The sequence below is a fragment of the Pan paniscus genome, chromosome 15 (assembly GCF_029289425.2).
Source record: "Pan paniscus chromosome 15, NHGRI_mPanPan1-v2.0_pri, whole genome shotgun sequence".
NCBI lineage: Eukaryota > Metazoa > Chordata > Mammalia > Primates > Hominidae > Pan > Pan paniscus.
The window spans coordinates 65,512,671-65,534,388 of NC_073264.2; the positions used below are offsets into that span (position 1 = coordinate 65,512,671).

The window sequence follows — 21,718 nt, forward strand, 5'->3', positions numbered from 1 at the left end:
CTCTCTTGGCAGGCTCCCCCCTTTGGCTCAGCTTCTAAATGTTGGCATATCCTGGCCCTCTGCTCTTCTCTGTGGATACTCCTTCTCTAGGCCAGTGTCTCTTAACCTTTGGTCTTAGTAGGGCCCCTTTACAATCTTTTTTTTCTTTAATTTAATGTATTTATTTATTTATTTATTTATTTACTTTTGAGAGACAAGGTCTTACTCTGTTGCCAGGCTGGAATGTAGTAGTGCAATCATAGCTCACTGTAGCGTTGAACTCCTGGCTTCAAGCAGTCCTCTTGCCTCTGCCTGCCAAAGCATGGGTATTACAGGCGTGAGCCACTGTACCTGGCCCCGTTTACACTCTTCAAGATGTAAGACCTCAAGAAGCTATTGTTTATATAGATTTATCCATTAATGTTTACTATATTAGAAATTAGGAAGTTTTGGCCGGACACATTGGCTCCTGCCTGTAATCCAGCACTTTGGGAGGCCGAGGTGGGCAGATCACCTGAGGTCAGGAGTTTGAGACCAGCCTGGCCAACATGGTGAAACCCCATCTTTATTAAAAACACAAAAATTAGCTGGGCGTGGTGGTGGGCGCCTGTAATCCCAGCTACTCTGGAGGCTGAGGCAGGAGAATCACTTGAACCCGGGAGGTGGAGGTTGCAGTGAGCCAAGATTGTGCCACTGCACTCCAGCCTGGGCGACAGAGAGAGATTCCGTCTCAAAAAAAAGAAGAGAAATTAGGAAGTTTTAAAAATGTTTATTCATTTAAAAATGCCAATAGTGAGCTCATTTATTATATGTTAACATAAATAACATTTTATGGAACAAAAACTTTTTTAAAAAGAAAATTTAGTGAAAAGAGGGGCATTATTTTATATTTGTGCACACCTCTTTCCTGTATGGCTTAGTAGAAGAGAGCTGGAGTCCTATCTGCCTCTGCATTCAGTCTTTTGCTGTGTGCTGGTTTGATTGAAATATATGGAGAAAATTTGGCTTCATACAGATGTGTAGCTATAAAAGGGAAGAATTCTTTTAACAGTCTTTCCAGGTAGTTGTGGGTATTTTTCTTTGATGTTGTACCAGGACTCAGTAAGTAAATTTTAAAAGATTAGTTGCAATGTAGAATCTGAAACTCTATCAGTGAACTTTGATACTTTGTTACATCTTCTCAGACTTGCACACTTTGTTACATCAAAATGTTACATTTGGAATGAATATTTACCCCATGCATGGTTTTGTAACATCCTTTGTTCCTCATTTGGAAAATAATAGTTCCCGGAATTATGCAGATCTTCCAAATGTTAACATTTCATTATGCAATATGAAAGAATTGGAATCATTAACATCACCAACAAGCTCATCAGAGAAGTTTTCAAGTATTGAGAAGCTGTCAAGCTCACAGGGGTGGATAAAAAATTTCAATTTTCACCCAAAAACTCACATTTTATCATTGGCAACAAATACAATTAATTGTTTCCCTTGAAATACCAGTTTCACTTTATTCATTTTTGAGAAAATATTTGTCAAATACTCAAGCCTGAATAATCATTGCTTGTCAGTTGTTATTTCAAGTAGGTGTTTCATATAAAAATGCATCTGTTTCAGCTAACAAGGCAAAAAAGCACAAGTGCAGCCTGGACAACAGAGTGAGATCCCATCTCTACAAAAAAATTAAAAAATGAGCCAGGAATGGTAGTATAGAGCTGTGGTCCCAACTACGTGAGAGGGAGACAGGAGATCACTTGAGCCCAGGAAGTCGAGGCTGCAGGGAGTTGTGTTCATGCCACTGTACTCCAGCTTGGGTGACAGAGTGAGACCCTCTCTCAAAAAAAAAAAAAAAAAAAAAGCACTAATGCTTTAGTAACAACCACAACCACTGTACTTCTGTATACAGCAGAAGTGCATTATGAGTGCTTCCCAATTCCCATTCCTTACATAGACTATTAAAAACACATGCACTCAAGAGTTGAGGTTTATTTATATATATTTTTTTTTTACTTTTTTGAGACAGAGTTTTACTGTTACTCAGTGCAGTGGCATAATCTTGGTTCACTGCAACCTTCATCTCCCAGGCTCAAGTGATCCTCCCACTCAGCCTCCAGAGTAGCTGGGATTACAGGCATGTGCCACCATGCCTAATTTTTTTTTTTGAGACGGAGTCTTGCTCTGTCGCCCAGGCTGGAGTGCAGTGGCGCAGTCTTGGCTTACTGCAGCCTCTGCTCCCAGATTCATGCAATTCTCCTGCCTCGGCCTCCTGAGTAGCTGGGATTACAGGCACCTGCCATCGCACCCTGATATTTTTTTTTTTTTTGAAACAGAACTCGCTCTATGCCCCAGGCTGGAATGTAATGACATAATCTCAGCTCACTGCAACCTTTGCCTCCTGGGTTCAAGTGATTCTCATGCCTCAGCCTCTGGAGTAGCTGGGATTACAGGTGCCACGCCCAGCTAATTTTTGTAATTTTAGTAGAGATAGGGTTTCACCATTTTGGCCAGGCTGGTCTCGAACTCTTGACCTCAGGTGATCCATCTGCCTCAGCTTCCCAAAGTGCTGAGATTACAGGTGTAAGCCACTGCGCCCAGCCTTAATTTTTTGTATTTTTTTGTAGAGTTTTTTTTGCCTTGTTGCCCTAGCTGGTCTTGAACTCTGGGACCCAAAGTGATCCTCCCATCTTAGCCTCCCAAAGTGCTGGGATTACAGGCATGAACTACTGCACTTGGCCTTAATTTTTTGTATTTTTTTGTAGAGACGGTTTTTCGCCTTGTTGCCCAGGCTAGTCTCCAACTCCTGGGCTCAAAGTGATCCTCCCGCCTTGGCCTCCCAAAGTCCTGAGATTACAGGCATGAGCCACTGTGCTCGGCCAAGTTGAAGTTTAAGAAAATTAATAATGTATATTTCTTCATCAAGGGTGGTCCTAGTGAAACTGGCATTTAGTTTTACTGGGAGTGTGTGGTAGTGAAGGATACCTTGACAACTAGTCCAAAGCCATCGTCTTGATTTGTGCTGGTTCACTAGTAGTCTTACACACCATTGCTTTTGCACCATCGGTACAGATGTTAACACAATGAAAAAGGCAAACAACATTGTAGTGGTATTATTATGAAGCTAGTCTGGCCCTCATAAATCTTTGAAAAGGTCTTGGGGTCCCTCAAGAGTGTGTGGGCCACATTATCAGAACCATTATTTTAGGCAGTTTCATCTATCAGGCCAGTGACTTCTAAATCTAGATTTCTTCTGAGCTCCAGGCTCTTGGTCTGGGACACCACTGGTTTCCTTCCCACCTTCGAGTCTCCTTTGCTTGTTGTTGCTCATCACCCTAATACCTAAACCATTTGAATGCCTTGGGCTCACCCTTGAGATCTCTTCCCCATCTTATTCTTTCCCTAAGTAACCTCACCCAGTCCCATAGCTTCATGAGGGAATGCTTCCAAATTTAGGTCTCTATCCAGCATTTCTTCCCTGAGCTCCAGATTCACCCAGTAGGGAGACATTCAATACATATTTTTACGGACAAATGTATGAAGGAATGTTTGCAATCTTGATTTGGATGACAGGAAACTCAGGGCTTTCATTTGAAACTCCCATCAGAGTTTCACCCAAGTTGGACATAGTCTCCTTCGCAATCTCTTTATTTGTATGTCTCCAATAGATCATTTAATCCCTTGCTAAGTTTCTATCCCTTGTTCATCAAGAATGTCAGGGTGGGCATGGTGCGGTGGCTCATGCCTATAATCCCAGCACTTTGGGAGGCTAAGGCGGGTAGATCACTTAAGGTCAGGAGTTTGAGACTAGCCTGGCCAACATGGTGAGAACTCATCTCTACTCAAAATACAAAAATTAGCCAGGTGTGGTGGTGCACACCTGTGATCACAGCTACTCAGGAGGCTGAGGCAGGAGAATCGCTTGAACCCGGGGGACAGAGGTTGCAGTGAGCTGAGATTGTGCCACTGCACTCCAGCCTAAGACTCCGTCTCAATTAAAAAAAAAAAAGTCAAAGTGAATAGTACTTAAATATTCCCCTCTCCTCCTCTGCTGTTTGTCTAAGAGGGCTTAGCTGAGAAGAAAAGCACAGAAGGCCTGTCACTCTCTGCCTGGCATGTTCTCTGCTGTGGTGGATTTTCCCTTTTTTGCAAATTACTAAGAATCAAAAGTATATGTTGTGGGTGTATACTGGTACATTTGGTGGCTGGTTATTTCTTGGCTTATTTTTGCAAATTGTTTGTTGTAGAAAGAGTAAATGTCATAGGCAAGAAATATACCCTTTTTAAAGCAATATTGGGGGTGTTTTTTTTCCTCCATTTTAAAAACTGACTTCCAACCTTGTTTTTTAAATTTATTGATTACAAATGTTTTTATTACATAAACACTGTTCTACAGCTCGTCTCCTATGTCCTTGCTGATAAAACAGTGGTAGAATCTTTTAATTTTGTACTTTAGCACCAGAGTCAACAGCTTTCTGTGATACAAGGTTTATATAATATGTTGTAATCACATCTCCCTGCCTCAGACCTCTAGTCTTTTTCTCTCTGGTGCTGGCACCACCATCTTCCCACATTCCCTGAGCTAGAAGCCTGAGGCCGTCTCCTTAGGAGCTCTCTTCCTCACTCCCTGCATCCAGTTAGGGGCTATTGTCCTATTGATTGTGCCTCTCATCAACTCTTGGAATCTGTTGCCTCCCCTTGATTCCTATTTCTCCCAACCCTGGGGCCACTATAGTTACCTGCTTAATGATTTGGGGGTTCTATCTATATACCTCCTGTCTGTCCTCCTGACTGCAATTGCAGCCCTTGTTAAAATGCAAGTCTGATCACAATCTATCCAGCCACACTCACTCTCCATCCTTTACCAGAATAATAGTACAAGTTGAGTATCCCTTATCCGAAATGCTTGGGACAAGAGTGTTTTAGATGTTGGAATCTGTATATACATATGGATGAGATCCAATTCTAAAGCAAAATTTATTTATGTTTCATTATATACCTTATACTTGTAGACTGAAGGTAATTATATATATGTGTGTGTGTGTGTATATATATATATAATTATTATTATTATTATTATTTTTTTGAGACTGAGTTTTGCTCTTGTCACCCAGGCTGGAGTGCAATGGCACGATCTCGGCACACTGCAACCTCCACCTCCTGGGTTCAAGTGATTCTCCTGCCTCAGCCTCCTGAGTAGCTGGGATTACAGGTGTGTTCCACCACGCCTGGCTAATTTTTGTGTTTTTAGTTGAGATGAGGTTTCACCATGTTGGCCAGGCTGGTCTTGAACTCCTGACCTCAGGTGATCCGCCTGCCTCGGCCTCTCAAAGTGCTAGGATTATGGACATGAGCCACTGCTCCCGGCCAATTTTATATATTTTTAATAATATTTTGCATGAAATGCACTTTTAACTGTGTTTTGACTGTAAGCCATCACATGAGGCCAGGTGTGGAATTTTCTACTTTTGGCGTTGTCAGTGCTCAAAGTTTCTGATTTTGGAGCATTTTTTATTTGTGTGTTTTTTTTTTGTTTTGTTTTGTTTTTTGAGACAGGGTCTCACTCTGTTGTCCAGGCTGGAGTGCAGGGGTGTGATCACAGTTCATTGCAGCCTGGATCTCCCAGGCTCAAGCTATCCTCCCATCTCAGCCTCCTGAGTAGCTGGGACTACAGGCATCCAGCTAATTTTAGTATTTGAGACAGAATTTCTCCATATTGCCCAGGCTAGTCTCAAACTGAGCTCAAGTGATCCATCTGCCTTGGCCTCCCAAAGTGCCGAGTCACCGCACCTGACCGATTTTGGATTTTTGAGTTAGGGATCTTCAACCTGTACTACTTATATAGAGTGTCTACAATAATTCAAATTGTTTGTTTATATTTCTAATCGTTCTATGTTTTATACTACCCTACGATGTAGGAGATGTCCCCTTATAGCCATAGTAACTCGTGCTCAAAGATCTTGGGTAGCTTGCCCAAAGCCAGTCAGGAAGGGACTGAGTCTGGGAAATGAACCCAGATCTGTCTCTAAAACCCATTTGTTTTTCCCCTTTGTTTTTCTAATTCCTTAGCAATACATTCAAGAACATTCATGATCTGGCCCAAGTATATATTTAAAAGTTGAGTTTTCATTTTTTTTAAATAAAATGGATGAGTAACTTCCCAAATAACTGAATATTTGTAGGAAATTAAGACTTGACTTTTCATTATAAGAGATACTAATGGGCTAGGCATGGTGGCTCACGCCTGTAATCCCACCACTTTAGGAGGCCAAGGCGAGTGGATTGCTTGAGCCCAGGAGTTCGAGACCAGCCTGGGCAACATAGAGAGACTTTGTCTCCAAAAAAATACAAAAATTAGCTGGTTGTGGTGGTGCTTGCCTGTAGTCCCCACTACTGAGGAGGCTGAGGTGGGAGGATTGCTCACGCCTGGGAGGTTGAGGCTGCAGTGAGCTGTAATCGTGTCATTGCACTCCAGCCTGGGTGACAGAGCAAGACTTTGTCTCAAAAAAAAAAAAAAAAGTTTCTGCTAAGGTGATAGAAATACAGCCTCAGCCCCATAGCCTCATTAGTATCTCTCACTCTCTCCTTTTTTTTTTTTTTTTTTGAGTCAGAATCTTGTTCTGTCATGCAGGCTGGGGTACAGTGATGTGATCTCTGCTCACTGAAACCTCCGCCCTCCCCTGTCCCCCAGGGGATCCTCCCACCTTAGCCTCCCAAGTGAGCTGGGACTACAGGCACACCACCATGCCCAGATAATTTTTGTATTTTTTGTAGAGATGGGGTTTCGATATGTTGCCCAGGCTGGTCTCTAACTCCTGGGCTCAAGCAATCCACACACCTTGACCTCCCAAAGTGCTGGGAGTATAGGCATGAGCCACTGCACCTGGCCAAAAAACTGATTTTTAACAGTATTCGGGAACTATTCAGAGTGCTTTATGTATAGTAACTCATTCAGTCCTCACAAAATACATGGACAGAATACAGTTAATAAACTCAACTAGCCTGTATCTTCATAAGGTTTCTGAAACAGAAAGAAAAATGAACCAGTAGACCAATACCCAAGATATCTTACGGTGTAGAACACAGATTAGTAAACTGTGGCCCGTATCCAAATGCTGCCCAGTTTATAAAGAGTTAAAAAAGCAATAGCAGCAGCTGCTGTGACATGGTGTGTGTCCCACAAAGCCTAAAATATACACTGTCTGCCCCTCTACAGAAACAGTTTGCAGACTCCAGGTATAATAAAAGTGTCCCTAACCTGTTCTGGAATAGGATCTTTTTTGGATGATGTAGTACTCAGCCACCTTCAAGGAGAAATCAGCATTCTTTTTTTTTTTTTTTTTTTTTTTTGAGATGGAGTTTCACTCTTGTCGCCCAGGCTGGAGTGCAATGGCACGATCTTGGCTCACTGCAACCTCTGCCTCCTGGGTTCAAGGGATTCTCCTGCCTCAGCTTCCCAAGTAGCTGGGATTACAGGTGCACACCATCATGACTGGCTAATATTTGTATTGTTAGTATAGATGGGGTTTCACCATCTTGGCCAGGCTAGTCTCAAACTCCTGACCTTAGGTGATCTGCCCGCCTTAGCCTCCCAAAGTGCTGGGACTACAGGCGTGAGCCACCATGCCCAGTCAGAATACACATTCTTTAAACATTCTTTTTGCATCTAGTCTATCAATGGTTCTATAACCACTTTTCCCTATAAAATGCCTATACTGGCCAAGTGTGGTGGCTCATGCCTACCTAGCACTTTGGCAGGCTGAGGCAGGAGGATTGCTTAAGCCCAGGTGTTTGAGACAAGCCTGGGCAATAGAGAAACTCCATTTCTACAAAAAATACAAAAGTTGGCTGTTTGTGGCAGCGTGTACTGGTAGTCCTAGCTTCTTGGGAAGCTGAGGTGGGAGGAATGCTTGAGCCTAGGAGTTGCAGGCTGCAGTGAGCCATGATCATGCTACTGTACTTTAGGCTGGGTGGCAGAGTAAGACCCTGTCTCAAAAATAATAAATAAATAAATAAATAAAACCTATACTAAGAGTGACTCTTTGAATTGGCTTTTAGATGTCTTTTCCAATAAAACTTTGACATACTCTCATAACTATAACTATTAAGTTTTCTTTCTGGAACTGGTTGTAGTTTTAGTGTTTTAGACAAACTCCTTCAGAAATATTCAGGCCGAAAACAGTTACATGTAAAGGAACAACAACAGCGAGAGACTTCAGACTTCTCCTGTGTGACATTAGATGCCAAAGACAACATCTCCGAAGGAAAATGTTCTCACTCCAAATCAGGCAAGGCCAGTCAAGTGCAAGGGACAGCAGAAAAATATTTTCAGTTATACAGACTTAGAAACATGTCCACCTACCTTTCCTGGAAAACTGACTTATAAGTTACATTTCACTTACCTGAAACATGAATGAAGATAAATTCTAGAACAGAGAAGTTGTGGCTTCCTTACTGGCAGCAAGTGATAAAACAATTTAATCTCAGAGTTAAGACTAAATAACTAGTGGTAGGTATAAATATGAATGAAATTGTAAAAAAATAATACTTTTGTATTTAGAACCACCTCCTTTCCTACTTTGATCTAAAAATTCCGGAATGTATCAAATCTGGTAACTGAAACAGTGAGGGTTGGGTGGTGGGGCAAAGAACATACATAGAAAGTGACCAAAGAGGAAACATGAGAGGCACGAAAAGTCTAGGGAAGCCCCTACGAGAAGCATCTAATGTACTTAGATACAAATAACCCATTAAAAAAAAGTAGAATTCCCCTCAAAGGACTCTTCTGGCTCATGCAATTCAAATTAGCACCACAAAACTGAGAACTATCTGTATAAGGGACAACTGAAGCTAAGATTCAGGCCATGTCCTGAGATCTGAGGAGAGCGCCCAGTAATAGCACCAATATGACAAGGTCAGAAAATCCTATTACAAAAGCCGGCTTCTTTCTCTGCCATGGTCCTGTTAAAAGGAGCTATGCTTCAGTTATCTTTGATATGAAGGGATCACCACCTTTCCCTCTGTGATACCCTCTGCAATTCTGGGAGAAACACAACTTATGGTAGCATATATCAACCTTGAGAAGGAGAAATACCAACCACTGGAGCATGAAACAATATTAGTACAATAAAATTTTACAAATAAATGGTTATAATGATAAACTATAAATATGTTCATGGTCAAAGAAACAGAGGGAACATAGTGAGACACTGCATGGTGGTTCAAAGGATTTGGCCTCTGCACTACAAGTTTATCCCTGTCTCTCTCTTTTTTTTTTTTTAAGAGACAAGGTCTCTCTCTGTTGCCCAGGCTGCCCAGGCATAGTACCATGACTCACTGTGCACTGGTGCAATCATGGCAAAACTCTTGACCTCAAGTAATCCTCCCACCTTGGCCTCCTGAGTGCTGGGACTACAGGCAGGCACCACTATGCCTGGCTAATTTTTTGTAAAGATGGGGGTCTTGCTGTGTTGCCCAGGCTGGTCTCGAACTCCTGGGCTCAAACGATCCTCCTCCCTTGGCCTCCCAAAGTGCAGGAATTACAGACCTGAGTTGTTGCACCCGGCCTCCTCTCTGTGTTGGGGCCAGCAGATTGCCCTTTGTCTTGCCTGGCTGTTTATTCTGTGTAAACTAGAGGGAGGTCCTTCCACCCTCCTTTCTATTCTCTGTGTGGCGGGGCCAGGGAGCTTTCCATTGCCCCTGGGGGTGGGGGGAGAGGGTGTGGAATGTGCCCTCTGGGTGCTCCTGCCTCTCAGGCATTTTTCTTGCCTGATGACAGTTTCTCAGCCCTCCATACTCTGTTTTTCTGGTATGGCAGCAGAAATCCCACATGTTTCTAGTAGGCCTGCAGCATCCTTGCTTAGTTTCCAGTGCAGATGCAGATATCCTCTACTTTCTGTTTGGGGTTTGGCAGTGGGAACCAGGTGGGCCTTGTTTAGGGGAGGAGCTGTAACACCATCTGTGTTCACATAATCCCTCCTGCCCCCACAGCCTCCCTATACTCCTGTAAAAGTTCTCTGCAACAAGAGTCGCATGATTAAACATTTCTTTTATTAAAACTAAAATTGTAGAAGCTTTTCTGTGCACTTTGCCTTTCCCTAATCATCTGATTTGCATGCATTTATTATTCTAGGTTGGCAACAGAGATGATTCCAATCTTTATATAAATGTGAAGCTGAAGGCTGCTGAAGAGGTAACGCCAGAAGAGCTGTGCCATCACCCTCCCCAACCTCCACCTGGGTCCTATCGATTACCCCTTGCCCTTTTTGGTCCTCCCTGTGAAAACTTTTATCACCCACAGGAGACATTAGTTTATCTATTTTGTAAGTCAGAAATGGGTGGGTTAGATCTGTGGCCTCTGGTTTGCCCTTGAGTTTTTGTTTTCTCATTAATGATTTTCTTCCCAAAGAGCAGGATGTCAATTGAGAAAAGTGACAAGTCTCAATCATTTTAGGAGATTTATTTGCCAAAATTAAGGACACACCTGGGAGACAGGTCTATACCTTTCTCCGAAGATGATTTCGAGTTCTCCAAATTTAAAGAGGAAAGGGTGGGTTATTGAAAAGTACACGTTTTCATGTAAGAGGTGGGTAGGGAAAAATAGTCATTCATGACCTTCTCTGGCTCAGTGAATCTGCATTTTTTACATAAGATGACAGATGGCCGGACGCGGTGGCTCACGCCAGTAATCCCAGCACTTTGGGAGGCCGAGGCGGGTGGATCACCTGAGGTCGGGAGTTTTAGACCAGCCTAAGAAACATGGAGAAACCCCATCTCTACTAAAAATACAAAAAATTAGCCGGGTGTGGTGGCGCATGCCTGTAATCCCAGCTACTCGGGAGGCTGAGGCAGGAGAATCGCTTGAACCTGGGAGGCGGAGGTTGTGGTGAGCCAAGATTGTGCCATTGCATTCCAGCCTGGGCAATAAGAGTGAAGCTCCAACCAGAAAAAAAAAAGACGATATAGACAAGTGGGGCAGAGGAAAAATGCAGGCAATCTGCATTTTACATAAGATAACATAGACAGAATTGGGCAGGGGAAAAATCAGATATACATTTGTGTCTGGTGGGCTGGGGGGATTTACATTGCCATGGTGAAATTTTAACAGAAACATCATAAAGATGTTGCAGCTCACTGTGAATTTCCTTTGTGGGCAAAATATGGGGGAGGCATGTAGCTTTTCATCTTGTAACATCTTATTTAGGAACCAAAAATGGGGAGGCAGATTTGCATGACCCAGTTCCCAGCTTGGCTTTTCCCTTTGACTTAATGAATTTGGGGTCCCAAGATTTAATTTCCTTTCTCAAGAAATAGCAAGCATGACATTGCTGAAGTGCAGTGGTGGCAATTAACAAGTGAATGATGAATGGGTTGAAGTGAGGGACTCATTCTTAAGAACATATAAGGGTGAAATGATGACCAACCCCTCCTTGCTTGTTAGTCACGTCTGTAAAAGAAATGGTTCAATATCTCAAGTTGTCTTGCCATTTACCTGCTTTTAATGTCTGTTTTGCAGATTGGGATCAAAGCCACTCACATTAAGTTACCAAGAACAACCACAGAATCTGAGGTGAGCTTTTATGAGTTGATTGTGAACAGGGAAGGTGAAGTGGTTTCCTCTCTGGTTTTGGTTTACGGGGGCTTTGGGGACTGACACATTTAGCCAAGACCTCCAGGTTTTTTTTGTTTTGTTTTGTTTTTTTTGAGACACAGTTTTGCTCATGTCACCCAGGCTGGAGAGCAATGATGCGATCTCGACTCCCTGCAACCTCCACCTCCCAGGTTCAAGCAATTCTCCTGCCTCAGCCTCCCGAGTAGCTGGGATTACAGGCGCCCACCGCCTCACCTGGCTAATTTTTATATTTTTAATAGAGACGCGGTTTCACCACGTTGGCCAGGCTGGTCTCGAACTCCTGACCTGAGGTGATTTACCCGCCTTGGCCTCCCAAAGTGCTGGGATTACAGGCGTGAGCCACCACGCCTGGCACCTCCAGGTATTCTTTCTTCACAGACTCCCACAGAGAAGATGGTGCAGGGATGAACATTTGGTACTCAAAGTGTGACTGCAGTACTGTTTGCTTCCACATCATCTGTTGTGTTTGTTAAAACTGATCCTTGGAGCCAGGCGCGGTGGCTCATGCCTGTAATCCCAGCATTTTGGGAGGCCGAGGTGGGCAGATCACCTGAGGTCGGGAGTTCGAGACCAGCCTGGCCAACATGGAGAAACCCTGTCTCTACTAAAAAATACAAAATTTGCCAGGCGTGGTGGCGCATGCCTGTAATCCCAGCTACTTGGAAGGTTGAGGCAGGAGAATCACTTGAACCCGGGAGGCAGAGGTTGCAGTGAGCCAAGATCGTACCATTGCACTCCAACCTGGGAAAAAAGAGCAAAACTCCGTCTCAAAAAAATAGGTAAAACCGATCCTTGGCCTGTAATTATCTGCATTCTAAAAACCAAATATGTATTCCTTTTATATGAGGTTCAGGACTAGGCAGAACAAATCAGCGGTGATTAAAGTCAGAACTGTGGTTGCCTGTAGGTGGGAGATTAATGCTAAACTGTAGGAGGATAAAGCAACTTTCTTGAGGTTATGGCAATGTTCCATATATGCGCTGTCCAATATGGGAGCCACTAGCCCCATGAGGCTATTTGAATGTAGTTAAAATAAAATAAAATTAAAAATTCACTTCCTTGGTTGTACTAGCCACTTTGCAAGGATTCAGTAGCTGCTATTGTATTGTAAGGTGCAAATTATAGAAAATTTCTGCCATCGCAGAAAAGATGATTGGACATTGCTGCTCTACATCTTGATTTGGACGATTGTAACATGGGTATTATTGCTGTAATAAGTTATTAGAGTTCTTAGCGCTTTTTATTTTATTGTATTGTATTTTTAGAGACAGGGTCTCACTCTTTTGCCTCAGCTGCAGCACAGTGGTGTGGTCATAGCTCATTGTAGCCTCAACCTCCTAAGCTCAAGTGATCCTCCCACCTCAGCCTCTTGAGCAGCTGGGACTATAGGCATGAGCCACCATGCCCAGCTAATTTTATTTTATTTTTGAGGCAGAGTTTTACTCTTGTCGCCTAGGCTAGAGTGCAGTGGTGCAATCTTGGCTCACTGCAACCTCCACCTCCCGGGTTCAAGCAATTCTCATGCCTCAGCCTCCTGAGTAGCTGTGACTACAGGCATGTGCCACCACGCCCAGCTAATTTTTGTATTTTTAGTTGCCCATATTGCCCAGGCTGGTCTCAAACTACTGACCTCAAGTGATCTGCCCACTCAAGCCTCCCAAAGTGCTGGGATTACAGACGTGAGCCACCGCACCTGTCCCTGCTTTTTTTTTTTTTTTTTTTTTGAGACAGTCTTGCTTTGTTGCCCAGGCTGAATGCAGTGGCACGATCTCAGCTCACTGCAGCCTCCGCTTCCTGGGTTCAAGCGATTCTCATGCCTCAGCCTCCTGAGAGGCTGAGATTACAGGCATGCGCCACTATGCCTGGCTTATTTTTTATATTTTTGTAGAGACAGGGTTTCACCATGTTGGCCAGGCTGGTTTCAAACTCCTGGCTTCAAGTGATCCAGTAGCTGCTATTGTATTGTAAGGTGCAAATTATAGAAAATAATTTTCTATATTTTGGGAGGCCTGCCTTGGCTTCCCAAAGTGCTGGGATGACAGGTGTGAGCCACCGCACCCAGCCCTAATTTTTTTTTTTTTTTTTTTTTTTTTTTTTTGAGGTAGAGTTTCACTATTGTTGCCCAGGCTGGAGTGCAATGGCGCAATCTCAACTCACCGCTGGAGTGCAGTGGCACTATCTCAGCGCACTGCAACCTCCACCTCCCAGGTTCAAGCAATTCTCCTGCCTCAGCCTCCCGAGTAGCTAGGATTACAGGCATGTGCCACCACACCTGGCTAATTTTGTATTTTTAGTAGAGACAGGGTTTCACTATGTTGGCCCCGCTGGTCTCTAACTCCCAACCTCAGGTGATCCACCCACCTCAGCCTCCCAAAGTGCTGGAATTACAGTTGTGAACCACCGCACCCAGCCCCTGGCCCTAATTTTTAAAAAGTTTTTGTAGATATCACATTTCATTGTGTTGTCCAGGCTGGTCTTGAACTCCTGCGTTCAAGTAATCCTCCTGACTTGGCCTCCCAAAGTGCTGGGATTACAGGCATGAGACACCTCGCCCAGCCTCTTAGCTCTTTTATTTGATGGACTTCTTACCAGACACCTAGGGGATGCATTCTATGTTAAAGTACAGGTGCTCTCAGGATTCAAGGGGAAGGTACATTCTGAAAGGACTATAATTAAAGTGTTGGGGGGAAATAGGGCAACCTAATTTTTGCCTTAGAAAGTGTTTCTTCCTACCTTTTGATTTCTGTGTGATATACAAATTATATATGGTATTACTTTTAGGTGATGAAGTACATTACATCTTTGAATGAAGACTCTACTGTACATGGGTTCTTAGTGCAGCTACCTTTAGATTCAGAGAATTCCATTAACACTGAAGAAGTGATCAATGCTATTGCACCCGAGAAGGATGTGGATGGGTAAGTGTGGCTTGGCTTCCTATGTCTCATTGCATGCTTTCATTTATAATATGTTTCTATTTGGGGAATACAGCATAAATGTTTCTAAAGAGTAAAGACATCTAATTGCCTTTATTTCCTTCTTATTTCCATCACTTTTTTTAGATTGACTAGCATCAATGCTGGGAAACTTGCTAGAGGTGACCTCAATGACTGTTTCATTCCTTGTACGCCTAAGGGATGCTTGGAACTCATCAAAGAGACAGGTAAAAACAACAAACCAAACAACAAGAAAGCACCATTTCCTGAATCCTGGTCTTGACATGTGGTGGCATAGAGGAGGTACATTGTGGGCCATAAATAAATGGACTTGATTGGCAGAAGGGCCTGTCTACTAAGGATGTTACCTAAATTTTCTCTCAATTTTCTCAGCAACTCTGTGAAGTAGGTACTGTTATTGTTCAACTGCTAAGAAAATAGGCTCAGGCCAGGCACAGCGGCTCATGCCTGTTATCCCAGCACTTTGGGAGGCTGAAGCGGGCTGAGATCACCTGAGGTCAGGAATTCGAGACCAGCCTGGTCAACATGGTGAAACCCTGTCTCTACTAAAAATACAAAAAAATTATCCAGGCAGGGTGGCGTGCACCTGTATTCCCAGCTATTCGGGAGGCAGAGGTGGGAGGATTGATTGAACCTGGGAGGCGGAGGTTGCAGTGAGCTGAGATCACCTGACTGCACTCCAGCCTGGGCAACAGAGCGAGACTCTGTCTCTAAAACAAACAAACAAACAAACAAACAAAACCAGCTCAGAGAGAGCAAGTAACTTGTCTGGGAGACAACGGAACCAAGATTTGAATTCAGAGTTATCTGAGTTCAAAGCAATTTATTTTAACCTATACAGTAATAAAAATTTGGATAGTTTAAAAGGATATGAAGTGAAAAGCCCCACCTCCCCCCACCCCCAAAATGGGCACTGAATCTCCACAGTAGTTCCAGGACTCGACAGATGGCTGGAAATGGGTCTCCTGCACAGTTGGCCATATTGTCCCATTACTAGTTAGCACCTTGCTATTTTAATTTCATTATGAATACTTTTAGCAGAGGTTATTTTTTACAAGGAAATGGGTCCTGGTAAAAAGAAGTAGGTCAGAAGTTTCAAGTGGAAAGTTTTGGCCAGCATAAATGGAAATTTTCTGTGGTTGGCAAGAAAAGGTCAAAGGTCAAGCTTTGACAGTTCATTTCTACAGTTAAATGTATATTCTTCAGCATATTTAGCAAACATTGTAGTGCCTTGCTTAAAAGAAAAAAATCCCACGAGGACAGCACCTGAAGGCCTCCCACTGCCTCTTATTGAGTGATGCTACCATTTGCCCTGATGCAGCTTTAACTCTTCTGCTGAATCCTAAAAAGTATAGAAAGTTACCTTTTAAAACTTTGAGGTCTTTACTTCTAGATGTTCATGATGTTCACATTATTATAAGAGTTTATCTTTTTCTGAAAAAAAATGATTTTATGCGAGAAGCACAATTTAAACCCTTGCTGCTTTGAGCAGGGGTCCACTGCCCTCAGCCTTGACTGCCCTGAGGACTCTGATGAAGTCGTCAACTTCTCTCTGCTTTCTTCTTTGTGGACAGCTCATTTTCGGGCTCCACTTTGTGGCCACAAACACCTACAGCCTGGTTCCATCCTCATGCCTAACAGTCATGGGATTGGATCTTATCAGCTGAGGGAAGAAATATGGTCCCCTGTCCACTACTGGGTACTCACCCAGGCTGTCTTTAGTAGAGTATGAGTCAGCCCTGAAAAGGACATTGGTATATTGCCAGAAAAATGGATGCTGTGATAGCAAAAAGAAAGCTTTGCTGCCACAGTTCAATTTCCCCTTTATCACTTCCCTGCAAGTAACCCTATGGCTCAGGCCCTAAGCCAAAAGAGAAATTTGGGTGAGGAACTGTGTAAACAAACTTACCAAAGTTAGAAGGAATTACTGATACTAATCTAATTTCCTACACATCTCTCCAACCTGTTACATACACCCTATTTGTTTTAACTTTTTTTCCCCATGTAATTTAATCTGATGTCTTCTTCCGTATGGCTGATTAGCTGTATGTCAGGGTTTCTTTTTTCTTTGAGTGTAGGTTTTCTTCCCACTCCCCTATGACTCAATGAATGATCTTGGCTTAAGCTGCTCCCAAAAACCCACGGCCAGAAGGACACAAGTACAAGTCCCAATTTATAGCTGAAACCCTAGAGTTGAGAATATTATTGCCAAAGAAGGAATGCTTTTAGGAAGGTTTCTGTTTGATGTTAAGAACCTGTTTTTGTGCACTTATTCTAAATTCTCCACGTGGCATGTGAAGGAGGGCAGCTTCTATCCTCCAACTCTGATGCAGGCTGGCTTTTCTTTCAGGGGTGCCGATTGCCGGAAGGCATGCTGTGGTGGTTGGGCGCAGTAAAATAGTTGGGGCCCCGATGCATGACTTGCTTCTGTGGAACAATGCCACAGTGACCACCTGCCACTCCAAGACTGCCAATCTGGATGAGGAGGTAGGGTGTCCAGAGGAGAGGTAAAGGTGTTACGGTGGGGAGGGTGGGTGTGCCAGAGGCTGCCATGTCCTTTACACTCATGACCTCATTTAACCCCATCATCTCATTTTTACAAGATGAAAAAACAAATTCAAATTAAAGGCTGAGTGGGGTGGCTCACACCTGTAGTCCCAACACTTTGGGAGTCTGAGGCAGGAGGATTGTTTGAGCCCAAGAGTTTTTGAGACCAGCCTGGGCAACATAGTGAGACGCTTTCTCTGCAAAAAAAATTAAAAATTAGCCAGATGGGGTGGGCACATGCCTGTAGTCCCAGCTACTCGGGAGGTTGAGGCAAGAGGATTGCTTGAGCCCAGGAGGTCGAGGCTGCAGTGAGCCACGATCACACCACTGCACTCCAGCCTGGGCTACAGAGCAAGACCCTGTCTCAAAAAAAAAAAAAAAAAAAAAAAAAAAAATTAATTAAAAAAAACCATAAAATTAAAAACATGCTGAAGTTTATACAGAGTTTGTTCTGTGTACTTTCTCGCTTCCTTTTTCTTTTTTCTTTTTTTTTTTTTTTGAGATGGAGTTTCACTCTTGTTGCCCAGGCTGGAGTGCAATGGCGCAGTCTCAGCTCACCACAACCTCTGCCTCCTGGGTTCAAGTGATTCTCCTGCCTCAGCCTCCTGAGTAGCTGGGATTATAGGCATGTGCCACCACGCCTGGCTAATTTTGTATTTTTAGTAGAGACAGGTTTTCTCCATGTTGGTCAGGCTGGTCTTGAACTCCTGACCTCAGGTGATCCACCTGCCTTGGCCTCCCAAAGTACTGGGATTACAGGCATGAGCCACCATGCCCGACCTTTGTTTTTTTTCTTTAGAGACAGGGTCTTGCTCTGTTGTTTAGGCTAGAGTGCAGTGGCAGTCCATGAGAGCCCACTGCAGCTTTGAACTCCTGGGCTCGAGTGATCCTCCTGCATCAACCTTCTGAGTAGCTGGGACTACAGGCATGTGCCACCATGCCTGGCTAATTTTTAAGCTTTTTGTAGCGACAGGGGTCTCACTGTGTTGCCCAGGCTGGACTCAAACTCCTGGACTCAAGCGATCCTCCTGGTTCACCTTCCTAAAGTGCTGAGATTACAGGCGTGACCCAACATGCCTGGCCTCTCACCAAGTACTTTCTACCCTAATCTGCCTCGTGGTGGACAGGGATTAGCAGTACAGGCACTCAGATTGACCTCTGGCAGCCAGGTCCCATGTGTGTAAAAGTGGTGGCCTCAGAGTGAAGGTGCTCCAGAGGCAGTCGTGGGCAGTAGTCTGCTAATAGCTGTGGCAGCTTGTTCTAGATCCCTGCATCAGATTCCTGATCCCAAGAATGCGCACACACACACGTGCCTGTTGACAGTGCAGTCTCTTAAATGTGGGGAGAGAGCAGGAGAGAGGCCTAGTACTTTCTCTTTTAATCCTCCCAAAGTAGTGCTCTACATTCTGTAGGAGAAGGAGCAGTGTCTGGACCTAACACGCAGGGCCCCAAGCCTGTTTGTCCCTCTGCCTTGCAGGTTGACACTGATTTCCCTATTGGGTAAAATGGCTGGTGAAAGGGAGCTCTTTGGCATGTGTAGAAATGAGCACGGCATGTGAAGGGCTGTCAGAAACAGTGTGTGGCTTACATTTGAGGCCTTAACCCAATATCTTATGAAATAGCTTACGACAGTTAAGAATTTAATACAAAGCTCAGGGATATCCTTTTCATTTCTGGGGTTTTTTTTGGTGTGTATTTCATTATTTCATTTCCGATGTCCAAATCCCCTACCCCTAGGTAAATAAAGGTGACATCCTGGTGGTTGCAACTGGTCAGCCTGAAATGGTTAAAGGGGAGTGGATCAAACCTGGGGCAATAGTCATCGACTGTGGAATCAATTATGTCCCAGGTGAGTGTTGCTGGAGGAGTAAGGTGGCTGCTGGTATTGAGGATGGTATCTAGGTCATCAAAAGAAGCCTGAGAGAGAAGCTTGTCTCATTTTATGCTTGTAGTACTAAGGTTTAGGAGACTGACTAGCCCAAGGGTGCACAGAGTTAGTAGATAGAAGAGTTGCCACTTGCAGGCAGGTCTGCCTGGTGCCAGAGCCTGTGATTTTCATCATGTGCTGTACAGCTTCCAAGATGACTTTGTCCAGGGAGAAAGTGAGAGGGAGGGCAGGAGGGATATATCACTTTATCTTCATGTAGAGATCACCCTTTATTTTAGCAAAGTTGATGGATGGATTTAAAATACAGTATAATTATTGCAAAGTGCTATGAGAGTCCAGAAGAGGGACTCATTCTGCCAAGAGGAGGGCTTTACAAAGAAGATATTTGACCTGGGTTTTTTTCTAGGCTGAGAGGATAAATCTAGCCTTTTAATCATGTCCAAAACTGTACTCGGCATCCTCATCCCCAAGTTACCCCTTACTCCCGTCTTTTGGTTAGTATCACCATTCTTCCTTCCCGCAGGTCTGAAGCCTTTTAGTTTCCCTCCCAAGCATTCCCTATATTGGACCAGTCTCTAAATATTAGGAATTGTTTTCTCTCTCCTCTGTTCTGAGTGTCACCACTGAGTGTTACCTTCTCAGCTGATGGGCTGTGATAACTTCCTTGCAGGTGTCCCTCCCTCCAGCTGCTTCCCACTCAGATCTATCCCTGTGCTCTCGCCTTGCCATGTTCACCTTCTGGCATGGAACTCTGAGCCTCTTCCTTCTTACTTGCCAGATTCCTTAGCCTCACACTAATTTCAGTGACCTCTGCAGCCTGTGATCTCACTTGCGCATGGTGAATACCTGTCTTCGGCTTGTAAAGTGGACCACTTTCCCTTCCCTGCACATGCCTCGTTTGCCCTTTGTAGTTCCCTCACCTGCATTCTTAGTGGAGTGGGCTACTCTTTCAAACAGAAAACTTCACAGAACAATAGGGCAAAACTTGTGTACGTCCTCATAGATCCAAGAAAGGAACAATCTTTAACGGAGCAACTACTGTGTATCAAGCACAATGCCAGGCCTTGGGCTACACAACTGAATAAGGTTCAACTTCACCTTCACCTTCAGCTGCTTCCTCCCCATCTCCTCTCTGTCATGTCTGTTATTCCTTCCAAACCTTGTTTGATTTCCCCTTATCAAGGGATGATCTTTCCTTCTCTCCCTCCCTCCTCTCCCATAGAACATGTGTATTGTATCTTTTGTTGCATGTGTCTCATGTATGGTGTCCTGTGCTCTCCTGCCTAGATAGCTCCTCAAGGGCAGTGGTCACTGTGGCGCCACATCCAGCTTCCTGCCATCTGACCACTGGCACTCATATCTATTGAATTGTTGAAGGGAGTTATAGCTAGAAGTCTTTTTTCTCCCTTCCCATCTCAAGTTTCAGATGTAGACGCTGAGCTGCCGGGAACATTAGTCACTGTCAAGCCTTCACCGTTTTTAACCTCCCTCCCACTCTCCCTACCGTGCTTTTAAGACAGTAGCTCATAATTGATCACTCATTTTCTTGTAGTGTAATTATCTAACAGGCGATAAAGAAATTGCTCTCCTACAACTCCTCACTTTGAATACTTGTGATATGACATTCAAGCTCAGTCTTTTTATTTATTTATTTATTTATTTTAATTATTTTTTTTTTTTCTTGAGACGGAGTCTCGCTCTGTTGCCCAGGCTGGAGTGCTGTGGCGCGATCTCGGCTCACTGCAAGCTCCGCCTTGCGGGTTCACGCCGTTCTCCCGCCTCCGCCTCTCGAGTAGCTGGGACTACAGGCGCCCTCCACCACGCCCGGCTAATTTTTTTTGTATTTTTAGTAGAGATGGGGTTTCACCATGTTAGCCAGGATGGTCTCGATTTCTTGACCTCGTGATCCGCCCACCTTTGCCTCCCAAAGTGCTGGGATTACAGGCGTGAGCCACCGCGCCCAGCAAGCTCAGTCTTTTTAAAACCTCGCATCTTCTGTATCATATTTCTGCTTTTGGCATTTTTTTTTTTTTTGGATTACATGTGAGAAATGGAGAAGAAAAACCTGAGTGGGGATCTTGAGTGTTGCAGATAGGTAGGAAATGTTGACTTAAACATGAAACTTGCCATCCTTTTCACATTGATTCCTTACATAGACAATAAAATATGAATAAAATCAAAGCAGTATCTTCCCTCCTGGTCAACAGTGTTTTTACTGATCTTGGGCATATAGGCAAATTAATGCTGATACAGCTGGATGTTATTGTGTTCCCCAAAGGATGGCAGAATCACTCAGTTACAGACCAGCAAATGGGCTGCAGGACCTAAAGACTGATATTTGCAAATGTTCACTTTAGAAGCAACCTTTTCTACCACTGAGCTACTTCTTGGTTCATATTTTGATTATTTAAATAGTTTGCATGGTCCATTCAGGGATAACATTGTAAGTCACTTTCCAAATTAAGAATGAATCAAGGTGTGTATACCTTTTACAAAGAAGTAATATTTTTAAAGATTCAAGTGCAGGGCAGAAAGTATTGGCCAGAGAAACACATAAAAGTGCTCTTCCTGCTTGGCTTACTAAAGATAAATTGAGAAGGGCCAGATCAATAGTGTTTTATTTGGAAGGGTTAAAAAGTGGGAACAGATTCCCCACCCTAATGCAATCCAGTCTCAACCTATCCAGTGTAGCTGCTTCTGGACTGGCCTCTATTATTAGGG

The 21,718-nt window shown here is 43.7% G+C and overlaps 1 protein-coding gene across 4 annotated transcripts in view; it reads left to right on the top strand.

Annotated features, from left to right (window-relative positions):
- Positions 1-21,718, top strand: part of MTHFD1 (methylenetetrahydrofolate dehydrogenase, cyclohydrolase and formyltetrahydrofolate synthetase 1) — a 71,980-nt gene that overhangs the window by 12,931 nt on the left and 37,331 nt on the right. For 3 of the 4 annotated variants that reach the window (XM_003831610.5, XM_057299725.2, XM_034937685.3), the window contains 6 exons: positions 10,106-10,165; positions 11,489-11,542; positions 14,387-14,523; positions 14,668-14,768; positions 16,913-17,049; positions 18,847-18,958. In XM_003831610.5, coding sequence (XP_003831658.1) covers positions 10,106-10,165; positions 11,489-11,542; positions 14,387-14,523; positions 14,668-14,768; positions 16,913-17,049; positions 18,847-18,958 — 601 coding nt within the window. The remainder of the gene's footprint in view (positions 1-10,105; positions 10,166-11,488; positions 11,543-14,386; positions 14,524-14,667; positions 14,769-16,912; positions 17,050-18,846; positions 18,959-21,718) is intronic. The other variant, XM_034937686.3, reaches the window with a different exon arrangement.